This window comes from Hydra viridissima, unplaced genomic scaffold, assembly GCF_058129835.1.
Source record: "Hydra viridissima isolate aposymbiotic clone 2 unplaced genomic scaffold, HvirCarnegie_v1 scaffold_16, whole genome shotgun sequence".
In the NCBI taxonomy this organism is placed as follows: domain Eukaryota; kingdom Metazoa; phylum Cnidaria; class Hydrozoa; order Anthoathecata; family Hydridae; genus Hydra; species Hydra viridissima.
In genome coordinates this window covers 6,413,936-6,441,754 of record NW_028324315.1, presented here as the reverse complement: position 1 = coordinate 6,441,754, position 27,819 = coordinate 6,413,936, and the positions used below count along the sequence as shown (strand labels likewise).

At 32.4% G+C, this 27,819-nt stretch overlaps 3 protein-coding genes across 6 annotated transcripts in view; 2 read left to right on the top strand and 1 right to left on the bottom strand.

The window, feature by feature from the left end:
* The window catches only part of LOC149877743 (uncharacterized), a 392,865-nt gene that overhangs the window by 198,839 nt on the left and 166,207 nt on the right, over positions 1 to 27,819 (top strand). The window lies entirely within an intron of this gene.
* LOC145198037 (uncharacterized) overlaps positions 1 to 27,819 on the top strand; it is a 61,755-nt gene that overhangs the window by 20,095 nt on the left and 13,841 nt on the right. The window contains exons 16-21 of one of the 2 annotated variants that reach the window (XM_090073487.1): positions 2,989 to 3,165; positions 7,519 to 7,878; positions 8,001 to 8,493; positions 8,938 to 8,980; positions 11,222 to 11,277; positions 20,157 to 20,272. In XM_090073487.1, the coding sequence (XP_089929613.1) occupies positions 2,989 to 3,165; positions 7,519 to 7,878; positions 8,001 to 8,493; positions 8,938 to 8,980; positions 11,222 to 11,224 (1,076 nt within the window). In that variant the 3' untranslated portion in view covers positions 11,225 to 11,277; positions 20,157 to 20,272. Of the gene's footprint in view, positions 1 to 2,988; positions 3,166 to 7,518; positions 7,879 to 8,000; positions 8,494 to 8,937; positions 9,072 to 11,221; positions 11,278 to 20,156; positions 20,273 to 27,819 lie in introns of those variants that run through there. The other variant, XM_090073486.1, reaches the window with a different exon arrangement.
* Positions 13,997 to 26,473, bottom strand: LOC149877764 (uncharacterized). Of its 3 annotated transcripts, none has more exons than XM_090073499.1 (3): positions 26,351 to 26,473; positions 19,788 to 19,981; positions 13,997 to 15,633 (listed from the first exon to the last, which is right to left on the bottom strand). In XM_090073499.1, exons 2-3 carry the CDS (start codon positions 19,969 to 19,971, stop codon positions 14,396 to 14,398), a joined length of 1,422 nt encoding a protein of 473 aa, XP_089929625.1. In that variant the 5' UTR covers positions 19,972 to 19,981; positions 26,351 to 26,473; the 3' UTR covers positions 13,997 to 14,395. The 3 variants fall into 3 exon arrangements, with proteins under 3 accessions (XP_089929625.1, XP_089929624.1, XP_089929626.1); XM_090073498.1 differs by having other exon boundaries at positions 14,241 to 15,633; positions 19,776 to 19,981; XM_090073500.1 differs by lacking the exon at positions 26,351 to 26,473 and having other exon boundaries at positions 14,241 to 15,390; positions 15,474 to 15,633; positions 19,788 to 19,950.

Here is a 27,819-nt window from a genome sequence, read left to right as displayed (position 1 = left end):
GTAAGAACAAAGTCAAGAAAATCGAAATTAAAAAGAATGATCACGAAGCAATTTTTAATGGTGTTGAATGGAGAGTCAAATGGAAATGGAGAGATGGAGAAGGCCCCACCAGATTGTATAATAAAGTGGCACAGTACGGAATTCCACCATACGCTAGAGCAGATTATGAAAACGAACTACAGGATTGGATTGATCGGAAATGGCTGTTAGAGTATGACGAAAATGAATTTGGACCGCCCAAAGGGCAGATTCCCTTAATGGCTGTCATTCAGAGAAACAAAGACAACAAAATCCGACCTGTTCTAGACTGGAGAGAAGCTAACGATTTCATTGAGGCATACACGAGAGATGCAGATGTGTGTGTCGAAAAGCTTAGAGAATGGAGAAGGATGGGTAACAAACCAGCAATCATCGATTTACGCAAGGCTTATCTTCAACTAAAAACTGATAAATCTCTTTGGCCGTTCCAAACAGTGGTGTTTCGAAATAAAAGGTATTGCTTGACACGACTTGGTTTCGGATTGTATGTTGCGCCAATGATCATGAAATCCGTTGTGAGTGCCGTCGTTGATCAAGACGAATTGGTGAAGAGGGGAACGTCTGCTTATGTAGACGACATTTTCGTAGACGAAAGTGTGGTGTGTCTTGATTATGTCAAGAGGCATTTTTTGAAACATGGTTTAGAGAGTAAAGATGGTGAGCAGATTGATGATAATGAGATAAAGTATTTGCTGAGGTGGAACGCTGCGAGCCTGCTTGTGGTGATTGGGCTGTGCGTGGTGATGAGGGAAAAGTGTGGGTTGATGCCAGTTCTTTAGCGATTGGTGCTCTTATTCAAGTTGGGGAGACTACTGTGGAGGATGCAACATGGCTGCGAAAAGAAACGTCTGATGTTCATATAAACATGGAAGAATTAGACGCTGTGATACGGGGAATGAATATGGCTCTGATGTGGAAGCTGAAGAAAGTGACTGTTTTTACCGATTCCATGACTGTGTACCACTGGGTTTCTGACGCCCTTACGGGAAAATCAAGGTTGAGATCAAAAGCGACGGGTGAAATGCTGATTCGAAGAAGACTGAGCGTGTTGCAACAACAATTGAAGAATACGATGTTAGCGTCGAGGTGAAACTCATTCCTTCTAAAGGTAATTTGGCCGACGCATAAACTAGAGTTCGCAGCAGATGGCTCAACAAACTGACTGTGCCAGAGTGTCGGAATAGTTGTATGGGAATCGCAGCTACGAAGGCTGAATCTATTTCTGATATACACAAAAGAACTGGACATTTTGGAGTGAATCGAACTTTAAACTTTGTTCGTAAAACAATTCCGACTGCTACTGAAAACGATGTTCGAAATGTGATAAAAAATTGCGAACCATATCAGTCAATAGATCCAGCGCCAATACGGTGGGAAAAAGGGAAATTGGATGTTGAAGGAAACTGGGAGAGATTGGCCATGGATATCACGCATTATGGCACTGACAAGTTTTTGAGTCTAATTGATTGTGGACCTTCAAAATACGCGTTGTGGCGACAATTATCGAGCTCATACGGAAGTGTTGCCATAGTCCGAATACTCCGTCTTGTTTTTTGTGAACGTGGAGCACCGTCTGAGATATTAACTGACAATGAGCCAACATTTAAAACTAAAGAGATAAGGAGTTTCCTTGATAGTTGGGGAGTGCAAATTAGATATAGAGCTGCTTATTATCCTGAAGGAAATGGAGTTGTGGAAAGAAACCACCGTACGATCAAGAGAATAGCAGAACGATCAAAAATGTCGATACCGGAAGCCCTATATTGGTACAATGTCTCAGCCGACAAAAATGGTGCAAGCCCGATGGGCAAAATATACAGCTATCCCATTGGTGTGAAAGGATTGAAAAAAGAGAATCTTATTGCACGAAATGTCATGAACGAGAGATTTCGAATTGGCGATAAAGTCTGGCTGAAACCACCAAATGCGAGGTGCCATACAAAGTGGCAACCAGCTACGGTAACTCGGAATGCGTTAAACCAAACCGTAGAAATGAACGGCATTCCGCGTCATGTGAAACACATTAGACCTCGAAATGATACTCAGCCCTACGTTATCCCTGATGTGGAAGTAGAGATGAATGTTGAAACTGATCAAGTGAACGCTGAAAACCAAGGAGATCCAATTAAAGATGTGTTAGAGACGAACGAGGAAAATATCGAAACTGAAGATAGACCCCAAGAAATCGACATGCTTTTGCGACGGAGTGGTCGGGAACGGCGCATGCCTTCGAAATACTTTGATTGCTATTTGGATGATCCGTAAGGATCAAGGAGGAGTGTAATTCCGGAAAGTTCTAGAACATTTGATGACATTAGGGATTTAATAGCTCTAATAGTTTTTACCAATAAGAATGTAAATATGTGTTTGTAAATATGTGTTTGTGGTGATTAATAACGGTTTGTGGAAGGATATTTTGGGAAAAGCATGGGGGTATATATAAAGGAGAAAATTTGTAAAAAAGGACAGTTAGTTAGGAAAGAAAATTATTGCTATTTAGTGACTTGTTGATTGCGAGAAAAAACTACAGAAGATGTTGAAGTTGATATTTTTTTATTACAAATTATCTTTAAAGATTTATTCTAAGATGGGTCAATCTAGATCTATCCCTTATGTATGACCATTGGGGTAGAGGAATTGATTTGTCACCCTCAATGGTTTTGTAACTGCATTGATTTATTGCTTTATTTGTAAAAAACACATTAAAAAACTTTGCATCGCATAATTTATTTTTCTCTCTGCTTTCTTGGATGCCTTTCACCACTTTGTTTGTATATATTTTTTATTTGTATAATTTTTTCATTAAAAGGTAGGTTGTTTAGAATGCGTTTTAAATAATCAGATTTTACTAAAATAAATTTTGAGAACTTTTGGTGAAGTGATCTGTTAAGATTACTTGATTTATTTCTGAAATTCATCTTTCTTTTTTTGCTATTTTCTTTGCTATAGTCTTTGCAAGTGAGGTCACTTTTAAAACTTACAAAGATAAGAAAAATTATAGTGCTGAAGATGAAATTGAAGAATATGAAAATGATGATGATGGTGATGGTTATGGTGATAGTGATGGTGAACAGGGAAACAATGAGGACTCTGAAGAAGTTGCTAATCTATATGTCTATAACAGAAGTGAGTTTTTTACTTTCTCTAATAGTTCTTAAAGATAACACATGTTACACTATAGAAGGTATCATTCAGAAATGTTTGTTAGCAGTCAATGGGTTTTGATAATTCTACTTCATTATATGCTCCAATTAATAAACGTTGTTTTCAGAATATTTTAAATTCTATGCTCTTATTATTTTTCATTAATATTTTTCATTCTTTGGATATCTTTATTTCTTGAAAATTTTTTTAGCAGACGAGGAATATATATCCTCATTCTCAATTACGAGTAACTAAAGTTTTTTCTACTTCTGTAATATTTGTTTTGTTTAAAATGATTACATCATCAGTTAATTACATCATCAATAAATTACATCATCAATCAATTACATCATCAATCAATTATATCATCAATCAAATGCATCATCAATCAAATGCATCATCAATTAGTTATGTCATATAAAGTAGTTTACTTCATTGCTCACAGTCAATAAAATTACCAGCTCTCAAAGAAGAACTCATCAATACTGTGTACTATTACATATTCCACCAAAAGTTGGTTGATGATATCATGCCAACAACATGGATAACTGTGTCACGAAATGACTTTTAATTCGAACCTCTTGTCCTGAGAAAACCCTTTGGAGGTTTGAGAGTACACATGTGTAGAATAACACTAGAGTTGGTTTTGAAATCTTTCATCATCGTCCGAGAAAGAAAAATCAGTTTAAAGTTTTTAATTTTATTGCTCAGAATAAAAATTTTACAAAAAAATAATTTCTTTAAAAAAATCTTGTTCTCTATTATAACATTTAAATTTCTTCAACATATAATGTGTTTGCAACTCTAAACAAAGCAAAACCAAAAAAAATACATACAAACTATTCTTGAAAGACAAACAGTTTTCTACTTTCAGCTTTGAAATTCAAGCTGTGAAAAACATTAATGATTCTAGATACTTATACAAAATTATTCTACTCAATTGATTAAGAAGCAAGCCTTTATTAAACTCTTACATAGCATATGTAATTAATAACTGTAAATGTCTCTTCCACAAATAGAAATCAAAATAAATGTTTACTGTTATACTCGATCAAACAGTTTCGAAGATTCCTGGGATAATCCCGATGGATGGCTGGCCTCTTGAATTGTTGCCAATGAAGACTGAAGTTGTGGTGAAATGACTCTGTGGCTTGCTCAGAAAAGATGCCCAGAGAGTGGTTGTGGCGATCAATAAACTGTGTCACATGGAAGAAAACAGCATGTGCTTTGGGGGTAACACTTGTGTTTGGAAGGTTGAGATAGGAAGCTTTAAACTCTTCAATAAGCTCACAGTAGTTCTGTTGGAGTGTATTCTCAAAGCAGGCATGAACAACAGCATCAAATTTTCTGAGGGTTTCAATAAATGGAAATGCCAAAAAGCAAGCATGTTTCTCTGCAAGTTGTTGAAGTGAGTCAACATTTCTCAAAAGCTTTCTACACTCATTGCCAGCAAATTGTCCTCCATGAAAAGGTTGTTGTTGAATGTTGATCATCTTTGGCCACTCATCTGCATTTTGCCAAACCTGACAGAGGTTCTTAAAGAGGTGGTTCACAACACCAATAAGAAGGTGAAGTTCCATAGGAGGAATAAAATCTAGGACAAGAGTATCATCAGAAAGTCTTATTATTGGCTGGTGAACAACATTTTAAAAGTCCCTTGCCTTTTTTGTTTGGGCACCGGCTGCTTGGAAGCCTTCAAAATCAGAACGAATGGAGCCAAATGTTCGAAGCTCACCACTGTGATGAAGATTCTTTGACTCAATGTCACACCAGGTGCAAGGGTGTGCACTAGAGTGAGATTGCAAGCCACAAATTATGTTAGCAAGCTTCATGTCGCATGACAACACAAAAGACATTCTCTCTAAACACAGTTTATCCAGGATTTGTTTGACATTGTCATAGTTTTCAGAGACATTTTCTGCAATGGCCACCAAAAGTTGACGCTTCACTCCTGAGTCTTTGAAATTTTTAAAGAGAGGTTTCTTTGATGGAGGAGAAGTATCTGGTGTTTCTAAGCTCATAATACCAAAAGAAACTTTCACGAACCCGCCTCCACCATCTATCCCCACCTTAATAAGCTGGTCTGACTGAGGGCCTCTGACTTCAGCAACAGTGTTTCTTAATGACTCCATTTCATTGCAGTACACCAATAAATGTTTAGACTCTTGGCTAGTGCTTTTGGATGTATCAGTAATTTCTGAGGTGACAAAGAGGTCAGAAAGTTGCTTTCCAAGAGATTCAAACTTTTCTCTAAAATTTTTCTCCACAACACGCTGTGGAACTACTTTGTTTAGAGTTGAAGCAAGCATATTCATTCCTCTATTTGAAAGACCAATCTGGTTTTGAACTTGTACTAGATGTTGTGCAGTCAAGGTGGGTGTAGATGAAGGAAATAATTCTCTTTGTCGCGATGGACCTGCAAAAAATCACAGAAAGTTACCATTGTATCATTTCCGAAATTCATAGTGTATATTTTATTGCTATGCCCTTTGACAAAAGTTTTTTTTGTTTAAAAAGTACAGTTTTTACCTGGAGTTACTGGAAAGGGTCTTCCTACTCTTTGATTGAGACGGACAGTGCCATGGGGGGGAAGGAACTTTGTTGGCAATTACAGAAACAGCCACTCTTTCTGCTGCTTTTTTGTCCTTTTCTGTAACTTCGAGTAAGTTCTGTCGTAACATTGCTTTAGTACAGACATGAGGGATCCCTCTTCCTATCAATGAAAAGCATGCTGAACATCTTTTCTCAACAATTGGCTGTTCTATAAGCTGACTGGCAGTGTTTGTTGCTCCACTTATCTGAGGGCTTCTGAATTTTGCTTTTCCCACACTACAAATCAAGCAATCACATGCTGATTCTCTTGTTGCAGGACGGATCTTTATGTTTTGATAGTCTGGCAAGGAAGGAAGTTGGACATCTCTCCCTTCACCTTTTCTTCTGAGACTTACTCGACAGTTTTCACAGATTCCAATTGGTACTCTTTGGTCTTCAAAGTTGATTATTTGGCCCAAAATTTCTTGACTGCGTTTAATCATAAAATCAGTCAGCTGCCTTTAAGCTTTGTTCATACAGAGAAAACAGACAGTTTTCCTGTTGTCTTCATGAGTTTTTGCTTGGTTAGGCATTTTGAAAAATGACGCACACCTTGTTCTTTTAAAACGGTTTCTAAACTGTTTGCAGGTTTTTCCCGGAATTTTTTAGTTAATTATTTTTTTGCTAAAATATTTTGTATGTACTATTTGTAAAACAAATAACCAAAATAGACAGTTTTTTTGAGAAAGAAAAAAAAACTCTTAGTTTATTGACCTTATTAAATAAGCATAAAATTAGAAACTTTAAACTGATTTTTCTTTCTCGGACAATGATGAAAGATTTCAAAACCAACTCTAGTGTAATTCTACACGTGTACTCTCAAACCTCCAAAGGGTTTTCTCGGGACAAGAGGTTCGAATTAATAGTCATTTCGTGACACAGTGGAATGTTAAGCCTACTACTTCCACCAATTCTTAATATCCTCATAGCAGAATCATTGAGCTTTTAGAGCTTTTAAAAGTTATTGACCTTTTAATAATTTTTTGTATATATGCTATTTAAACTTCAATAAACTAATATGGCAGTGGAAGCTAACATCTTAGTGTTTATAAATGCTAATACAAATCTGCATCAGCAGCAATTCTAAAAGAGTATGAACAAAAGGAAGTTCATCAAACTCTGCATAGTGAGTCAGAACACGAAAACACGAGTGATTCAGAACTAATCACGAAATTTCAAATCACAAAAACATTTTAATCCTTATTAATCGTCTAATTCTTGATCACAGGGAGTTCGCAAAAAACAGTTCATGATCCTTTTGATGGTGCGTTTATCACCACTTGCTTTTTAAAAACTTCCTTGAAGAATTTTTTGGAGTTTTCATATTTATTGGTTTACTAGCAGGAATATCCGGGTCTTTTTTAATAGCGACCAATTTTTTCAGTTTTAAAATTGTGATCTGTTTGTTTGTCTTTACAAGGCAAATAGATGAGGAAGATTATCGATAAACGAGGAAAATTATTGATTAACCCATAAATATGAAAACTTCACAATCAATTTATTATCGATATATTTCGATTTCAATCTTGAGAATTCCTGTCAGCAAGCATTTTGACTTAAATCTGAAAACCTAGAGATCGCTGCTGTGATTTTTTAGAAGAACTTATAAGTAGCAACTCTTTTTTTAGTACGGCTGCTCACTAAACTTATGTTAAGTCGCTAATATTTGAGTTTGATTAGAAAGTTACTTTTTAAAAGATTTTTTTGTGTAAATTATTTTTTTAATCATTTCATTCATTTCAGAACGATTCAAGATCCATTTTCCTGTTCATCCAAATAAAAGAAAAAAAGATTACTACAACCTCATCTCTTTGTATAAACATCATCAAGGGGGGTGCTGTTCTTCAAAAAAAGTCAAAACGGAGGACTGTTTAGAAGTTTTTTTAGATGATCTTAAGAATTACAGTTACGAAACTATGGATATTCCAATACCTGAGCCAACTATGGACCCAACTTTGGATCATCCACAACAATTTATAAAGAGCATTATGCATTATAACAAAATAAAAAACAAGATCGTTAGCTCGATGAATATAAAAATTGGGAACCAAATTTTGAAATACTGTCAATCCTTTCAGGACCAGCTTTTTACAAAAACCTTGTGTACGTTGTAATAATTTCGTTATTTTTTAAGTTAGGACTTTCTTAAAGCATAGGACTTTGTTAAGTCACACCATGGTAAATGTATTTTTTTTTTTTTAATCATTTATCTCGCTTAATTTTAGCTGATATAATTGATTTAATCAATCAAGAACTTCTGGAAAAAAGAAAAATTATACTCGCGCAATGCGGTTGTAATATTTGTTCCTTTGGGTACGCAGTCACGCAAAAATTTAAATCTGAACATCACTGCTGCAAAGTCAACTTGAGTGTGAGCAAACTTAACGAACAGTTCTCTTGTATGAGTATGCGCTCAATGGAGCGATTGTATAGGTTGGCCAGAAATCTCCATGCACCAAGTTTAGACATTCTCAAAAAAAGTGACATTAAGCACGGCCATTTCCTTGAGTTATTTTCCTCTTCGTTACTTGAAACACTTCTAACTAAAATAAGCCTCGGTGGAAATGTACCTTTAGCAAATGATCATTTTTTGGTCGAAAGTCTTGAAGAATCAACCTTTTCGTGGAAAAAAATTGAGGTGAACCCTAATCAAATTAACTGGTTGGACGGGGACTCGATCTCTTTGTTACTGGAAAATGGCATTCGGTATGAATGCAGGTAGGTTTTTTTTTTTCGACTGATAAATGTGATTTATTATAGAAGTTTTTTCATTTAATGATTCTTTTTTATCGACGTTTTGTGGCGATGTTAGAATAAAACCATTTCCGATTGTTAAACTTTGAACAAAAATCTTTTTTTTAAAAAAAGATTTTTAAAATATTTATGATAGGTACAACAATAATAACCCTTTCATACATCAAATTAAGTCTGCCAATTTTACAAGTTATATACGATAACAAACTAGGCTTTAAAATGGCGGCCAATGTTATTAAAGCAAGAAACCAAATAGGCCTTACACACACAGCCATCTGCGTTGGTTTGTATAAAAACATATGAAATAGGTTAGTATGAAGCAGTTCATTACGTGAGTTCTTACCTGTTCTTATTCAGCAACCCGCTGCGCGAAAGGTTTAACATTAAGTCACACTTTTGTTACTTTAGGCTCTATGGTATCGATACACCTGAAATAACTGATATGGTTCAGGTATTTACTGTATTTATAACTCAGTCTTTCAATTATCAAAAATGTTTTTTAAAATAGTTTTCTTCATTTTACTTGTTATAAATATTGAGCAAAAATAGTCCACGCGTATTTCTTACATTTTGTGATAAACGCATTGTTATTTATTATTTGTTTTTCATATTTTTTATATTATCTATCATTTCTTAATTATTTCATGTACTTGTTTTTTCTATTATTTATTTTCTGTTATTACTTATTATATTATTTTTTTAATTTCCTGTGTCTTAAATGGCAATCCTAAGACAAGACATGCAAGGATTTGAAAGTTTGCTAGGCCTTGCCAAATTTCGCCGCCGTTTTGCGTAGCGAACTAAAGGTCATGTAACGTTTTATAAATCCAAAAAAACATACTTCGTTTGATAAGAGTGTAAAAATTCTAGTTGATCTTGCCCTAGGCGTCGCTGTTTGTTTGGTAAATTGTAGTTGCATTAGTAACTACAGACTTAGAAACAGTTAATAGATTAATGTGACATCTTTAAGAAAAACCATTTGCTTTTCTGAAAGAACAAGTAACACTTTAGTTATTTGATATTTAGTTATTTGATATTTAGTTATTTGATACATAGTTATTTGATAACTCTAATGTAGGTGAAAAACTATGCCAGTGATGAAGTTATCAGACAAAATGCGAAACGGGGAGTTGTAGTCTTTGATAGGCCTTTAGGAATAGATGCTTATAGATACGCTCGCATGTTAAATATGATAGCAACGAGGGCAGTTGTAATTTTGAAGCTAGAAAGTATGTCAGTTTTTCATCATTCAGAAACACGTGTATTATGCAGAGTATTATATGAAATCAACCAAACTTGGTGTGATTATGGGATGAAAGTTCTTTCTTGTGGTCTTGCTTACCCGTATGCAGCTTTCAATATACTGAAAGAGTATCATGAAATATGTAAAAGCGCAAAAGAGGCATCCCAAGGGATCCATGAACTCCCACATGAAGTGATTAAGAGCATCATGCCTTGGAAAATGAGATCGGGTTTTATGAAATACAATCAGTTGGTTTCAATATATAGCGGCGAAAATCCAAACAAGGCAAATATCTCAGTGAAAGTGATAAAACTTTTGTATTTATGCGACGGCTCGAGGAAAGCACGGTCACACATCTACTGTTGTATAACTCATTTTAAAAATCGGGAAACAATGATTGAAGTTCGTACGTCAGAAATTGAGAATGCCGGCTTGGGGATTTTCCTAAAAAAAGGAAAAGATATAAAGAAAGGCGACATCATTTGCACTTATGACGACTTTCCTTCTTTGCATCCTAAAGTCAATAAGTATTACAAGTTTGAGGTGGAAAGAGCTGAAAAAACCATAGTTTATGACGGGTTTAAAAGCAAACATTTCCAGCTCGGTCCTTTGGCCAATGATATTTCAGTAAATTCATTTTGTGAGGAAATTTCTAAAGCTGTTAGTGATAAAAACAAAGACCTCCTTGAAATTATAATTTCTACGTGCAATATTTATAACAAAAGAAATAACGCGTTTGGAAAAACATTCGGAAACGCTCTTGCACTTGTTGCAAGAACAGACATTAAGAATCAGTCTGAAATCTACTTAGAGTATGGAATTGCAGACTATTGGTTTCCTTTGATTTTAAAATGTGTTAAAAATGAAGGCGATAGCACAATTTCGACTTTCTTGAAGCACTTTAAAGATATATTTAAAAGCGCTTTCATTTTACATCCTATATTGGAAGAACGCATGCGCAGAAGATAAATCTTTCTAAACTGTGTTAAATCTATATTAATTATTAGTTTATTTTCCTCTGAAGTTAAAGTTCTATTTTTAGAAGAAATTTTATCTTTGTTAAAGTTTTAATTGAAGAGTTTTTTAGTTCCCCTTCGAGAAGATTTTTCGTCTCATAGAAGATTTTTAGCAGATCTTATCGAAGATTTTTTAGTTGATCTTATAGAAGATTTTTTAGTTGATCTCAAGAGAAGATTTTTAAAAAATTACACCAATCAGTGCACAATTTTAAATCATCAATCTTTTTTTAATTTTTTTGTTATGTTTTTTTGGCCAAGTTTACCTCCACATCCACCCCACCCTTTCTCTATTCCTGAGCTGTTTAATTATACATAAACTCATGTTAGTTTTTTGTGCTATGTTTTTACCTTATTTTTTTTAATTTATGTGAATTTTATGAAAAGGTATCTTGATAAGAGATGTTTTATTTTGCTAATATTTCCAATAAAGTGATACGGTGATATGGAATGCTTCCAGATAATTGCTAAAAGCCAACAATTATGGAGGTAGGTGCTTAAATATCACTGTCATTATTACTTTATTATTGTTTTAATCAGCTCCTTTAGAAAGGTTTACTGTAAACCCTCCATACTTATCAGCTATTTCACAAACAATTCAAGCTCGCCTAGCTATTATATGTTGATGGTGCTTTGTGTCAATCAGTGCTTCATCTTTGACAATATTGTATCTTTAATTTTGTTTAAGAGGTTGGTTTTGACTTCTTCAACCACTTTTTTTGTCACACATATTTTTTAATAATTTTGACTACCAAAAAAAACCAAAAAAACCCTCTGGTGGTATGATAGGCTAAACCACATTGAAAAACTATTTAATCTTTAAGAAGGAGAGGAAAAAATTAAGTTCAAAAATTTGCCTTTTTTGTTTGCTGAAAATTTAGTAAATTACAGTGGAATTTCACATTTTTATAGAATATAAACATAATTTTTTATACTTTCATTTGGTAATGTTTGATTTTTTTAAGCATTAAGGAATTATTACTATGCAAAATAACTCACTTTAACATTACTTTGGAATCACATAAAATGTATAAATGTTTATGTTATGGTTCTTATTAAAAAATGCATTAAAATAAGCACAAAATGCATTTTTATATTAACCAAGACTAATATTTCCAACTTTTTTACGTACATCCCAATCCAAAACTAATTAACCAATGGTAAGTACTTCAGTTTGGATTTTAATTGTTTGTTTATTTTTCTTTAATTACATTTCAAAATGGCTCCAGTGCAGACTTATGAAGAAAGTGGAAAAGTTGTTTGTATTCTTTCCATTTAGAAAGCAGTTAGAGTCCTCAGAGACTTAATAAAAAAAAAGTTTTTGGATGTTCTTCAAGTATCAATTGACTTTAATGATGCCAGAGTTCCTTTGGATCTGCTATGGCTGTAAGACAGCATTATCGAAAGCATCTGAAGGTTGCAAAGTCTATTTGCCTTGTTTGATTGATTTCAAAGAAATCAAGCCAACTATGATTACAAGAGAAAGTAATTTCTGTGAGTGCCTTTATCTGCAAAATAACTAGAGGGAAAGGCTGGCCAAAATGTCCTGCATCCAGCAGTTATTCTGATACAAAGAAAATTAAAGAGTAATCTGTAGAAAAAAGATGTTTCAAAAGGAACTATTCGCCTTAAACAACTCTGTGGAATACAGCTTTTAGTAGCTGTCTGCCAAGACCTTCCTGAAAATTATGAAAATGTGAAGGCACTTCTTGATCTGACAATTTCCGTGTTCATAAATACATTGTGATTTTATTCATGCATATGCGAAGAATTTATTCTCCAAAACAATATATCTACTTTCAGGAATGGTAAGTACTTCTCGATGTTTGTGCAACTTTATCAAATAAATAAAAAAATCTTCTACCCAAGTCTCTTTACTTTAAAAATATTGATGCTTTCCAATTTTGAGCTCGTGCTCATTTTAGCCTAGTAGTGGGCTTTAACGGTGGTGTAGGTCATGAATCTTAGCGGTATAGCCTCTTTAAAACACCATGGCGACATGTGAGCCTGATGAGAAGGTCACCTTAACCACTGCTACTAATTGTATAAAGGACTGATGTTTTTTTTCTCCCTATACTGGAAGAAAAAAAAACATGCTCACAATAAAATAACAGGCCTAACCCACCGTGAACAATATATGAGGTCTTTTTTTAAACTCAAATTTATTTCCCACATTGGAGTGCAAAACGGCAATTAAACAAATATTTTCATTTTATATCAAATTTATAGTTTTTTTTTCTGTTTTTTTTTAATTTAAAAAACGATATTTTAACTTTTATTTTGGCATAAATATTTTCTTAAATGTCCGATTTAATCTTGACCATAAAATAAATTACTACTGCTGCATTATAGTTTAATAAATTACTATTTAAATATCGTAATAGTCATATATTAGCGCCGAGTTGCAAAGAATTTGTGTCATTCAATTCAGTTCAATTGAGCCAGAGTTTCCAAAGATTGCTCTCTTCTGCAACTTTATGGTATTTCTTTAAACCATAAGGGAATAGGATTACTGGGGTTTTTTAATGCCAACTGTGGGATTGTTATAGTTCCTGAACACTGCGTAAATGAATTAAAAACAATATGGGTGAATATAAAAAGTTTTCTGGGGACTGATTTTAGATAACCTTTTCTCAAAAATATATTTCTAGATAATCATGTTACATCAAAAAGGCACTCGTCAATTTGTTTTTAAGTTTAAAATACTTGGATTTTAACAGTAGAAAACGGCTTAGAGTAAAAAAAACAACAACAAAAAAACAACGCAGCGGATTGTACAAAAACAAATTAAAACTGTCCTAATGAACTATTTCATACCAATTTGTTTCTGATGTCTTTATGCAGACTTGCACAGACGGTTGTATGAGTAAGAACTATTTGGCTTCTTGTTTTAATAACATTTATTGCCATTTTAGACCAAAAAATGATCGTTTGTGAAATGTATATTTTCACTCGGGCTTATTGGAGGTTTTTGGCCAGCCAATACAACCGCTCCATTAAGCCCATGCCTATATATGAGAATTACTCGTTGAGTTCGTTCACACTCATGATGACCCTGCAGCAGTGATATTCAGGTTTAAACTTTTGAGTGACTGCGTACCCAAAGGAACAAACAATACAACCGCATTGCGCGAGTAATATTTTTCACATCATTTAAACTTCTTGATTGATTATTATAATCGGACAAAAAAAATCAAGTCAATTTATGTTTTGAATCAATTTCAATTACATTAAATTACATTATGATTTAATTCATATTTTACATTAAACATATAACAAGCTAAACAAAGAAGCTTTTATACCAGAAAATTTGCACAGAAAATTTATTAAACATTGCATTTGATATACAAATAATCACCATACATCACTTTTAAAATGAAAAAATTATTAATACAAATACTGTTTAAATTTGCAAAAGAATTCACACACGTGGCATTTCTTTAAAGTTTCATAACTTTGACGCACTAAGTGAAAAAGTTCTGTTAATGTTCCATAATAAAATCAATTTTATTCAAAGTTGATAAAACAAATCGTTTAGAAATAATTTTTAACAATATTTTCAAAATAAATAAATCACTTCAACAACTTTTACAACCGCTAACGAAATTTAAAAAAAGAGATGGCATACATAGCATGAATTTTGAAAGATTTCTTGTGATATTAAGTTAATTGAAGTTTCAGCTCTGTTACATTCCAAGAATTCCATTGTATGTTGCATGACAAAGCCAAACCAATTTTCATTTTTCTGATTTTCGGCCGAAAAACCAATCTGAAAGGAGATTTTAAGGTTAAATCCCTCTAATTCCATCTCCTGATATTCTTTACCAAGATACATTTCAAGTATGACCATATTTTCATTCCCGCGTAAGGTAATTAAAGGTTGTAAAATATAGCCCTTGTACATTATCCACTTGTCAGATATCCATTTCTTTTTATCTTCGTTAAACTCCATTTTTAGATTGTACTCATGATACACATCTTTTTCATTATCTTTAACTCTGCAAATACCAACCATGCCAAAGTAACCAGGCGGTACTACATATTCAGTTTTTAAAGATCTGTTCAATCTCATATATGATTGATTATTACGCTTTATTGAAGAAGGATATGTAACTGCCTTGATATACCAGCTTAAAAAACCAGACCACTTGCATAAGATAGGATTAGTATGAGACAAGACAGTTTTTAGAAACTGTACTTCCATGTGTTCATACCGACATTCAGCAAGTAGAGCTTCAATGTTTTGTTCTGTTTGTCTACTTTCATCAGCTTCTAACCAGTTCAATACAAACGTCATCACACTATTTTCATTAAAAGCAAACCCATCGTTAGATTTCAATAGCATTAACAAGCTTGAGAAGTTAAGCTTGTTTGGTAATTCACCAAATACAACGCATTCAAGTGGGGTAAATGACTTCATGAGGTATTGGCTGCAGCAACTACCAAAAAAGGCTTTTGTTAGAACATGGCTGAGAGATCTTTCGTAGAAAGCTATACGATCTAACACTGAGTTGCATTCATCGATTGTTGCAACGGTTACATATTCAACCATTGAGGATCCTTGTTTAAGAAGCGCATCACACATATAACGATTACCAATTTCTAAAAGATTCAGTAGTTTTAAAAGACCAATATCGTTTAGCAAATCAAAGTCGTAAAAGGAATGAATGAGCAACTCCACATACTCGCTGTCACCGGGGTTAACATTCAAAGTAATTTCTTTTTCATACTTTCTCTTTATACAAGCTCTACGAAGAAGTTTTTCAAAGACTTTACTGTTTAGGCACAATACCAAACTGTTAACTGGAAAACAAACTTCGTTATTGCGTCTCTCAACCTTATTATCTAAATGAAATGTCAGTTTTTTTTTAATATATATATATATATATATATATATATATATATATATATATATATATATATATATATATATATATATATATATATATATAACGAAGAAATTTCAACTGTGTATAGTGCTTAAAGTTTTATGCCTTGCGGCAATCATCAACCATGAAATACAAAATAAAAACAGTAAAACAGTTAAAAAGTTACAAAACTACGGTGGCTTGCGCTCTGACGTCAAAAGGACGAAAGAGAAAAGAGAAGAAAAGAAAAAAAAAGAAAGAAATAAAGATGGAAAGATAGAAAGATAGAAATAAATAGTTTAGGCCAAGTGTCACCTTGCTATGACAAAACTTGCTGCACGGTTACAACTAAAATAAGTTAAGAATAATTTATTCTTGAATTGGGTCATACTTATTACCATTTTGTTGATTTGCTAACGTCTTTTCGACCGATTTCTAGACATCTTAACTTTCAGTATGTAAATAATATTTATTTTTTTATTATTTATTTTTGTGCCAACTTGCGAAAGAAGAAATTTGTTTTTGTATCTGCATTTGGAAACCATTTCGTTCTTTTTGTTCAATAGATTTCCTTGTTGATACATTATTATTATGTACTACTCATGCAGGCATAGTATGCAACTCTTTGTGGCCGGGTTGTACGATTTGTATCTCTTTACAAATCTCCATTTAACACCCGGTGTAAAATTTCCTTTTATTTTTCATACCTCTTTAGATAGTTCAGTGTCGCTCTAATTCTATTCAATGTTAAATGATTTTTATGTGGTTGATGTATATTAATATGAAGGATGTTTCATTGATGGCTTAGTAGGTTTTTTCTTTTGCTTCTGGGTTGTTAGAGGTGGCACAGCTTGATAAACTATGTTTCTTGAAAGAAACTGCTGATGTAAAGGACACTTTGTTTTATTTACAGAGTTACAAGTTTTTTCTCTAATATTGGTGCTTTTGCAGAATGTGGTGGTTGTGTGAATTTATTATGTTTTTCATGCTTTGTAAGCAACTGTAGCTCACTTTGAATGAATTTCTATTAAATATTTTGAGGAGGTTGTGGTTTAATGGAAAATGTTGGTCAACCAGGTTTAGAAACCGCTAGCTGAAAGGAGGAAACATATATATATATATATATATATATATATATATATATATATATATATATATATATATATATATATATAACCAAATTTCAGGTATGCTGCATTAAACATGGCTTTAAATAATTACTTTTGAGTTCTTAACTTGTTATCTCGATTTGAATATGTAATGCAATCAATAAAATATTTTTTGTCAATGAAACATAGCGTATTTGGATGATAGTCGCAAGGAGCATTTGTTTAGATGCATTATTTGGATTTAAATTGATTTACTGAGCTTGAAAGTATGTCAAGCACAACGCATTTTTTATTTCCAATCAAGCGATGGTTGTTAACAGATTGAAAAAATTACTAATTTAGATAAAAACCCAGTTGTAAATTTAGAATCATAGATGATAAAAAAAGTGATCCAAATGTATAGAAAACTGTTTATCACATTCCTACAACTGAAAACATTAATTTCGTTTTTTCATTATGTATTTTGGCTGAAGATTACCGTACGCCGGTATGAGACTTTACCAATTAATTTACCATCTTTCGTTGTATTTTCAATACACACACAAACACACATACACATACATAGTATATGCATACATATGTATAAATATATTGATATATTTTTTAATGAACTCATTTTTTTTAGTTAATATTTTTTATTTTTGCCTTCACAGTTACAATAAAACTTGATTTATCAAATATAAATATTTTAATATAAATTTAATTGAAAAATATAAAAATGCGATTGTTATAAATGATTCGAAAAAAATGAAATCCAAACAACAAAAACTCAAAATCCAAAACATCCATTCTGTAAATTTGAATGGGGAATGTTAAATACAAAATGTAATTGAAGACCTTGGTGTTAAAAATAATTAAGGGCCTTTTTATATGGACAAGGGCTAGCCCGTTTGCCGAGCTAGCCCGGAAAACGAGCCAGTTTTAAAATTGCGTTTATATGAATATTTGCCCAAAAAAAAAAAAATGATATCGAGGTCAGCCTGGCTTTTTCTAGCAGGGCTGGCCTCATTATCGGTAAAACAATAGCTTTAAAGATGGCGTCTAGCTCTATCAGCAGATAAAAAAGTAGCTATTACTTTATATTACTTAAAAGATACTGGATCTTTGGCAAATTTTAAAAGCAAAACAACTAAAATTTTAAGTACACGGAAGTTGTCGGTTTTATTATTAAATTTATTATTTTACGAGGAAGCTTTTAAATTAAAAAAAGTGTAAGAGTTTATACGCATGCGTACAAATTTATATAAGAAATTAACCAGCCCGTTTGGCGAGATCTCGGCAAAAAACAGTGAGATCTCGCTATCCGGGCTAGCTAGTTTATTCATATAAACCACTGATCTCTATAATAACTGGATAGCGCAACTCCGAGCAAAACTTCAATTTTTTTGACGCCAAAATCGTCATATTGGAAATGCCGTAAGCTTTAAGTTCTGTTTTTCGGCTTATCGTTTTAAATAGACATCAGATTTCAGCGTTCTGGGGCTTTCCTATATGGCGATAATATTAGAGATGCGCTATCCAGTTATTATAGAGGTCAGTAATATAAACGCAAAGTAAAATTAAGTTAAAATATTGATGACGTTGATATCTCGGTAAACGGGCTGGCTCGTTTGCCGAGCCAACTCGCTTTCCATATAAACAGGCCCTAAGCCACGTAATACTCATTTTGAGATAATCGGGTTTGAAAACTCAAACAGACAACAAAACCAGATAGTAAAGATGAAACTATTTCTGGTGATTTGGTTTTAAATACAGAGTCACAATTAATATACATGAGAATATTTTAGCCACAAATAACTTTTAACGTAATCGCTATTTATTTTTTTGACATAAGTAATAAGTCCTAATTCAGAACTAACTTACTTTTTGCACTAAAATTCAACACTGTACTTATGCATAATACTTTTCACTTAAATTTTTTTTCTTCGGTGTTTTTGTAGCAGTGAGTTGGTTTTCATTTGTAATGTGTAAATATGTAATGATCTAGACAATATATAAACGCCTAATAGATCACCTCATTAGGCGTTTTGGCAGCGAAATGTTATGTACACAAATACATTTTCGTTGAATTATTTAAATTGTCAAAAACATCACATAATATTTCTTGAGTTGCCTCTAATAGTACTTATGTCCACTACCAGTTAAAAGCACTGACAAGTTTTTTAAATCCATTAAAATTGCTGCCGTATCTTGACCGTATCTTGACCATGTTTGAACGTTAAATAAATTACCTTTCCTGGTGTGAAACTTGTGCAGTGTTTTCAAGTTTTTGAATAAAGTATTGTTATTTCAGCAACCTTTATTTCAGCTGCAAGTCTCTCACATCTATCTCAAATGTCAGAACAAGGAAATCTAACTTTGATATTAAACTCAAAGCTGTCATGTTAAAACCAGTTTTATGAAAAACTGGTTGTCATGTTAAAACAAGTTTTGTGAAAAACTGGTTTTAACAAGACAACTTTGAGTTCCAAGAAAAACTGCTTTATATATGCAAACAATTTGTTCCAAAGCGGTCTAAGATAAAAAAAACTACTTTGCTCCTTAGCATTTTCTTTTCAAGGCCATCGATGTATTTCAGTGTCAGGATTTAGACGTTAAAAATCCATCTTCATCAGCAAGTTTTGTTAAGCACTTAAAACATTTGACAATAAAATCTCATTTGGTAGCTTGAACTTTTTACCATAATATTTGTGTGCTTCTCCTGAAAAGATAATACTTTTTTTGCTTCTATTTTATGGCTCGCTTAAATAGGGGACATAGGTTCATAATTAAGCTTCTATACTTTTACAGCACAAACAGGGTTACTTTAAAAATAGCTATGGCTGTTTGGTTTGATTTTGATAAATGTATTGCTTAGGTACTTTTAGAACTAAGGTCTTCAATTAGACCATCATTTTTAAGGTCAGAATTGAGTTTCAAGCAAAAAATATTGACAAACATTTAAATTACTATAAATATTTTTATGTTTAACTTTATTGAGAGAAAAAGTAACTAGACTAGAAATAGATACCGTTAGATTTACCATCATTAAGTTTTTTATCCGTTTCGTCTGCTGTGTCCTCGATAATACGCAGCGTTACGTCGCTTAAAAAATAGTTCTTGTAAGCGTTGGTGAGGGACTTATGAAATTCCTTCTTCATTATGGAAGGTTTATGAACTGTTTTGGTATCACGCTTCTGTTTTTGATTGTTCTTGAGCTGATTCATTATTTTGGTCCTATAAAAGAATTAGTTAATTCATAGTTTAAGCATCACGTGATGAATGAGTTGCGTTTTTTTTTTTTTTTAACAATTAAATTTTTCATAAGAAACTAATTAAATTTTGAACTTGGTGTTGAACTTGGTTTTAACTGGAATAAAAAACATTAATATAACTTGAACTGTTTTTGCAGCATCCGCTTCTAACAAGAGCCGTTTTACTTCATTCTCATAATCATGAAATGACATCATTAAGTATTCAATCAGAAAAGTGAGGAATAGAGGAACTTCTTGTATCAATACGTTTTAGGTATGAGACTTGCGTACTTTTTGTTTAACACTATTAGCTGTATTTGCTTTCAAAATCTCGGCAGGTTTTATAATAATGCAATTATTTCAATTTTTTTTGACGCAAATTTAACACAGCGAATATTTCCAAAATAGTTTCAAATTTGTTTGTGAAAATTGGAAAAATCTTATCATAAAAGTTAGTACACATACAAGTCAGAATGTACACATACAAGTCAGAATGTACACATACAAGTCAGAATGTACACATACAAGTCAGAATGTACACATACAAGTCAGAATGTACACATACAAGTCAGAATGTACACATACAAGTCAGAATGTACACATACAAGTCAGAATGTACACATACAAGTCAGAATGTACACATACAAGTCAGAATGTACACATACAAGTCAGAATGTACACATACAAGTCAGAATGTACACATACAAGTCAGAATGTACACATACAAGTCAGAATGTACACATACAAGTCAGAATGTACACGTACAAGTCAGAATGTACACGTACAAGTCAGAATGTACACATACAAGTCAGAATGTACACATACAAGTCAGAATGTACACGTACAAGTCAGAATGTACACATACAAGTCAGAATGTACACATACAAGTCAGAATGTACACATACAAGTCAGAATGTACACATACAAGTCAGAATGTACACATACAAGTCAGAATGTACACATACAAGTCAGAATGTACACATACAAGTCAGAATGTACACATACAAGTCAGAATGTACACATACAAGTCAGAATGTACACGTACAAGTCAGAATGTACACATACAAGTCAGAATGTACACATACAAGTCAGAATGTACACATACAAGTCAGAATGTACACATACAAGTCAGAATGTACACATACAAGTCAGAATGTACACATACAAGTCAGAATGTACACATACAAGTCAGAATGTACACATACAAGTCAGAATGTACACATACAAGTCAGAATGTACACATACAAGTCAGAATGTACACATACAAGTCAGAATGTACACATACAAGTCAGAATGTACACATACAAGTCAGAATGTACACATACAAGTCAGAATGTACACATACAAGTCAGAATGTACACATACAAGTCAGAATGTACACATACAAGTCAGAATGTACACATACAAGTCAGAATGTACACATACAAGTCAGAATGTACACATACAAGTCAGAATGTACACATACAAGTCAGAATGTACACGTACAAGTCAGAATGTACACATACAAGTCAGAATGTACACATACAAGTCAGAATGTACACATACAAGTCAGAATGTACACGTACAAGTCAGAATGTACACATACAAGTCAGAATGTACACATACAAGTCAGAATGTACACATACAAGTCAGAATGTACACATACAAGTCAGAATGTACACATACAAGTCAGAATGTACACATACAAGTCAGAATGTACACATACAAGTCAGAATGTACACATACAAGTCAGAATGTACACATACAAGTCAGAATGTACACGTACAAGTCAGAATGTACACATACAAGTCAGAATGTACACATACAAGTCAGAATGTACACATACAAGTCAGAATGTACACATACAAGTCAGAATGTACACATACAAGTCAGAATGTACACATACAAGTCAGAATGTACACATACAAGTCAGAATGTACACATACAAGTCAGAATGTACACATACAAGTCAGAATGTACACATACAAGTCAGAATGTACACATACAAGTCAGAATGTACACATACAAGTCAGAATGTACACATACAAGTCAGAATGTACACATACAAGTCAGAATGTACACATACAAGTCAGAATGTACACATACAAGTCAGAATGTACACATACAAGTCAGAATGTACACATACAAGTCAGAATGTACACGTACAAGTCAGAATGTACACATACAAGTCAGAATGTACACATACAAGTCAGAATGTACACATACAAGTCAGAATGTACACATACAAGTCAGAATGTACACATACAAGTCAGAATGTACACATACAAGTCAGAATGTACACATACAAGTCAGAATGTACACATACAAGTCAGAATGTACACATACAAGTCAGAATGTACACATACAAGTCAGAATGTACACATACAAGTCAGAATGTACACATACAAGTCAGAATGTACACGTACAAGTCAGAATGTACACATACAAGTCAGAATGTACACATACAAGTCAGAATGTACACATACAAGTCAGAATGTACACATACAAGTCAGAATGTACACATACAAGTCAGAATGTACACATACAAGTCAGAATGTACACATACAAGTCAGAATGTACACATACAAGTCAGAATGTACACATACAAGTCAGAATGTACACATACAAGTCAGAATGTACACATACAAGTCAGAATGTACACATACAAGTCAGAATGTACACATACAAGTCAGAATGTACACATACAAGTCAGAATGTACACATACAAGTCAGAATGTACACATACAAGTCAGAATGTACACATACAAGTCAGAATGTACACATACAAGTCAGAATGTACACATACAAGTCAGAATGTACACATACAAGTCAGAATGTACACATACAAGTCAGAATGTACACATACAAGTCAGAATGTACACATACAAGTCAGAATGTACACATACAAGTCAGAATGTACACATACAAGTCAGAATGTACACATACAAGTCAGAATGTACACATACAAGTCAGAATGTACACATACAAGTCAGAATGTACACATACAAGTCAGAATGTACACATACAAGTCAGAATGTACACATACAAGTCAGAATGGTTGGATTCTAGTCGTTAATCAAAAAGATTTGAATCATGGTTTTGGAGTTGGCTTGATGGAAACTTTGGTATTAAAGAATTGATCGAACAAGATGAGAATGCTTCTTCATCTTCCTCTTAATAAATAAAATGAGAGCAACCTTCAAAACCGTTTTGGGAAGCGAAAAAGAAAAAAAGAAAAAAAGAAAAAGAAAAAGCGAAAAAGAAAAATGTTCTACCATTGACATTGAAGTAGTTGATGCACTAGTAAGTACTATCGAGAAGGCTTTGCAATGAATTAGGCGTTCTACATATAATAAACGGGACTCTTGTTAAAAATTTCGGGCACATTTTGAGGAATCAACAAAGTTCTACAAAAGTGTTTTAAAACAGCGCTCCTAACGATGTAATTGAAGAAACCGCATCAAAAATACTAGTAAATATATAGACGCTTTTGAAAAAGATAGAAAAACGATCTGTTAAATTGATTGATGCAGAGGTTATTGAGTATTTGGATTCAAACGACCTGGGTTGTGCAAAAATAGTTTCTCTAGATAGCTAGGGTATGAGGGTTCAACATGGTGTTCTAAATATTATCAAGTGCGACCAGAAGAATGTTTAAATGAAAAAAAAGTCACTTTCCAATTGAGTTTTCTAAATTAAATAAAAGTTCTCTGAACACATATTTGGATAATTTAGGAGTATTATTGCATTTCATTTTGTTTTTCTGTTTTGTTTTTGATGTAAAAATGACTAACATTAGGTATTTTCTTAATGTTAGTAATTGTTACATCAACTGTTTTTCTAACATAAAAAAACCTTAGAATAATATTTAATTTATTCCTTAGGTTTCTTTATGTGTTTTATACCTCTTTCTCATACTTAAGAAGAAAAAAAAGTTTAATTTAAGGCTAGGGAAGTTTTGCCTGTTGTAAAATAAAGATGTCTTAATCTTTTAAGGTAACATTTACAAAAAATATTTTTATTTACTTTTAAAAGAAATGTTTTAATGAATGACTTTTAAAGTTCTAACTGATTCACTTTATCAACAAAAGTGTTACGTATGTGGTACGACTCGTAAAAATGATGAACGGCAAATTAAAAAATTTAGTAGTTGGAGGAGAAAATTACGCTTCTCTACTTTGGCTTTGCGATCAAAAATGGTGGAAACACAGCTCGAGAGCTTGTTATGAAGCCGGAGTTAAGCGGTGAGATTACGAGATGAGACGGTAATCTCATTAAAAAAGTCAGTGTTTTAGTAACAACGCCACCCTCTCACTTTGATATTCGTTGGATTGTAAATATGGCATTTGTTCATACCATGATAGTTGTTGAGTATGTAGTATTTGCTTGATTATCACACAAGTTATATAGAGTATATTTAGATATTTTTTAGTTTTCCGTTGCAATTAACACTTATTACGTAATTTATATGTTAAATTGAGTATTCATTTTCTCTTTATCTATGCATTTTTTTCGTTAAAAGAACTTTTTATCAAATGCATTTTTTCTATTTCGTATTTCTCTTTTTTAGTATAAACCATCCCAAAACTTTAAATTAATCAAAAAATAATAACTAATCAATAAAATGCCAAACAACTGTATTCTTTTAGTAACGACTCGTAGAACGAAATATTTTTGTTTAGCAAGCTTGTTATTGGCGATTCAGTGTGCAGCGGTTGTTTGTTTTAAATGATTTTCTTGTAAAGAAATGTGGTTTAAATTTTTTACAAAGGTTTACATTAGAAAAGATTGCGGTAATCTGAATCTCTGAGTAGTATGAGCATACAGGTAGATTTCTTTTACGCATTTAGGGATGCTTTGAAATTTTTTTAAAATTACTTTTATTTCATAGGTAGAAAAGTTATTAACAGTTTCTTTCTAATTAAAACTTTTTATTTAACAATATCATACCCTGGGATAATAAGCATGCTCGTATGACTCTACCTTTTCTGAGACACTACCTAACGTGTTGCCTTAAAGTCCAAAAATTAAAACGGAGTTTGAAAAAAAGCATAATATTGAACAAATGAGAAATCTCTTTATTAAAGTAAAGCATTAGTAGCTTATTAGGCACTAAGCTATAACTGGAAGAAGCGGCCGATTCCAAACGTCACCGGCTCAGCAGCTCATCAATAGCCAAGCGTTAAAAGAATTTTTCCTAAATTTGAAAACACAACTCAACAACACAAAATTCATACCAATTAAGCATCTGCGTCTCGTTATTTTTTAATCGAGACGAGACGATGATATCCGGAATGCAATTTTTAAATTCCGAAAGAAAATTTATTGTCCCGGTTTTTAACTTTATTCCGGGACAGTTTATTCGTCATTTTTTCCGGGACATTTCTCGTCTCATTATGCTTGTTCAGGTTCATTTCGAGAAAACGATTCCGAGACGCAGACCCTTAATACCAACTTAAATATTAACGTACTTAATCATTAAAACTGACCGGCATAATTTCAAAATTTTATGGAATATTGAAATATTCTAAAGAATGTGTAAACGCGAATATTTAAGAATATCGATCAATAAATTTTGCAATAAGTTAAATAAAGACTTTTGTTACTTCTTTCTCTAAGGAACATAACAAAGATTACCTTTTGATGTTTGTAATATTAAAAATAATGATCAGTAAAAACACAGTCCAACTTTGTTGTTGCTATTCTTGTTTTATTGTTAGCTCTACTATTATTATCATCATTATTACTATTATTGTTATTATTACTGTTGATTTTTTTTGTTATTACTTTTATTATTTATATTAATGGTTAAATCATTTATCATTATTATCAATACTATTATTATCTTTATTATGATTATTATCATTATTATTGCTAATTTTATTATTTTTATCATTATTATTATTACTTTATTGTTATTTTTACAATTACAACTATTATTAAAATCAATATTTAAATTTTTTTAATTCTTACTTTTACTTTATCTATCATTATTATTATTTTTACTATTATTTTTAATGTTATTATTTTTTTTATCATTAATGTTTTATTATTATAATAATCTCGAAAAATATATTTAAAACTTATAGGAATTATTTTACAACCACGGCCCGTGATTGAAAGAAAACAAGTAACGGTAAACAAAAGAGCAGAAAAAGGCGGGAAAGGAAAGAGCAATAATAAAGATACCATTTACCCTATATTCAATATATTTACACTATATTCAAAAAATCTTGTGTACATGCATATCATAACTTTTGGAATGAGAGCACCAAAAAAACATAGGAATCTTTTTTATCACTGGACTGTGTATTCATTAAATGATAAGAAACGGATTTTCAGAAGCTTGAATATCAAACAAACGTTTACTCACTTCACTTTCTTTTTCCTTTCCTCTTTCCTCTTCCTTCACTTGGTTTTATTTGAAAATCTTTAAAGAAAAGACGAAGAATATTCCGTTCAAAATAATTCTCGGAATCATTTGTATAGCTAACTCAATTGGCTGACATGAAAAAGTTAATAATTGATTTAATGACGAAACTCACTGAATATGAGTAGTAAATGAATTTATTATCTAAATAAATCATGCGAAATTGTATTAGAGGAGATATTTCTTAGAAATCGGTTATTATTAATGAACTCGTCAACTTTTCCAATTAAAACGTTAAACTAATAAAAGCAATTTTTGTAAATATTTCATATGCGGTAAAATGCAAGATGTTTTTAGTAAATAGTTAACCAACTTGTGAAGTTATTTGCATATCAGGTCAATAAGATATCAAGGAGGGGCCTCTGGTGACAATCTGTTAACCACATTTTTCTGGGAAATACTTACACCCACCTTGAAACGATCGAAAGACTTTGGCAAAAGAAATAAATCGGTTTTCAGAATCTGTGTCCATGACAACAATTTTCTTCAAACAATCTTTTGAGAAATTATGCTAAAGAAATTAAGAATGGCCACTCTTATTCTTACATGATGACCATACCAGACATTCCATCCATAAAAGCTGTTAAAGACCTTATGATCCACTTGGAGTAGGAGACTTAATGCAGTTGGAAAATGCAGTTCGTTTCAGTCCTTTAAAAACTCTGTGGCTCAAAAGATTTTAAATATGCACGTCAACTTTAATTGGCCCCAAGGAACATTTTTTTTTTTAAAATAACTTTTGCGTAATTCGGCAGCAGGGAATATTAGAGTGTAACGCAAAGATAGGATTTGAAAATGCGGAGAAACTGATGCCAGAAGAATGGATGGAGAAGAAATCTGATGCCATTTTAAACTTAAGAATAGTTGGATAATAGTTTTGAAGGAAGCAGCCGAGAAAAGTGGTTCTGTTCTGTTTAATGATTTTAACCGTAAGCTGTACAATGGTGGTCATTTTAAACTTAAGAATAGTTGGCTAATAGTTTTGAAGGAAGCAGGCGAGAAAAGTTGTACAATGGTGGTCATAAAGGCCTGTAGTTTTATAAAAACTAGAAAAATATTTTTTAGTTCATGGATTTGTAAAAACTCTTTGTTAACTTCTTATAGTTCCGATTTTGTTAAATTTCGAGCAGTACCTAAATAAATCCTGACTATACTTTATTTGTTTCTAAAATTAAAATACACCTCATTAAAATTAGTGTTATCCACGCATGTTCTGATAAAACCCACTTGAGGTGGTTCTAAAGCTTTAAATGGAATGAAGAGAAAATCTTCCAAAAATAGGAAATCAATAGAGGAAAATACATAACATTACTTAAAATGTTCTAAAACCAAAAACTCATTTTCTATTTCTATGTAGACTTCAAAAAGGTTCCATAGACATAGAAAAGAAATCAGAAAACCAACCAGCTAAC

Coding starts and splice junctions, on each gene's coding strand:
- LOC149877764 (XM_090073498.1), bottom strand. CDS start 19,971: ATGAATCAGCTCAAGAACAATCAAAAACAGAAGCGTGATACCAAAACA. Junction 15,634..19,775: donor TAATGATGGTAAATCTAACG/GTATCTATTTCT, acceptor CATTTCATTTAG/ATAATAAGGTTGAGAGACGC.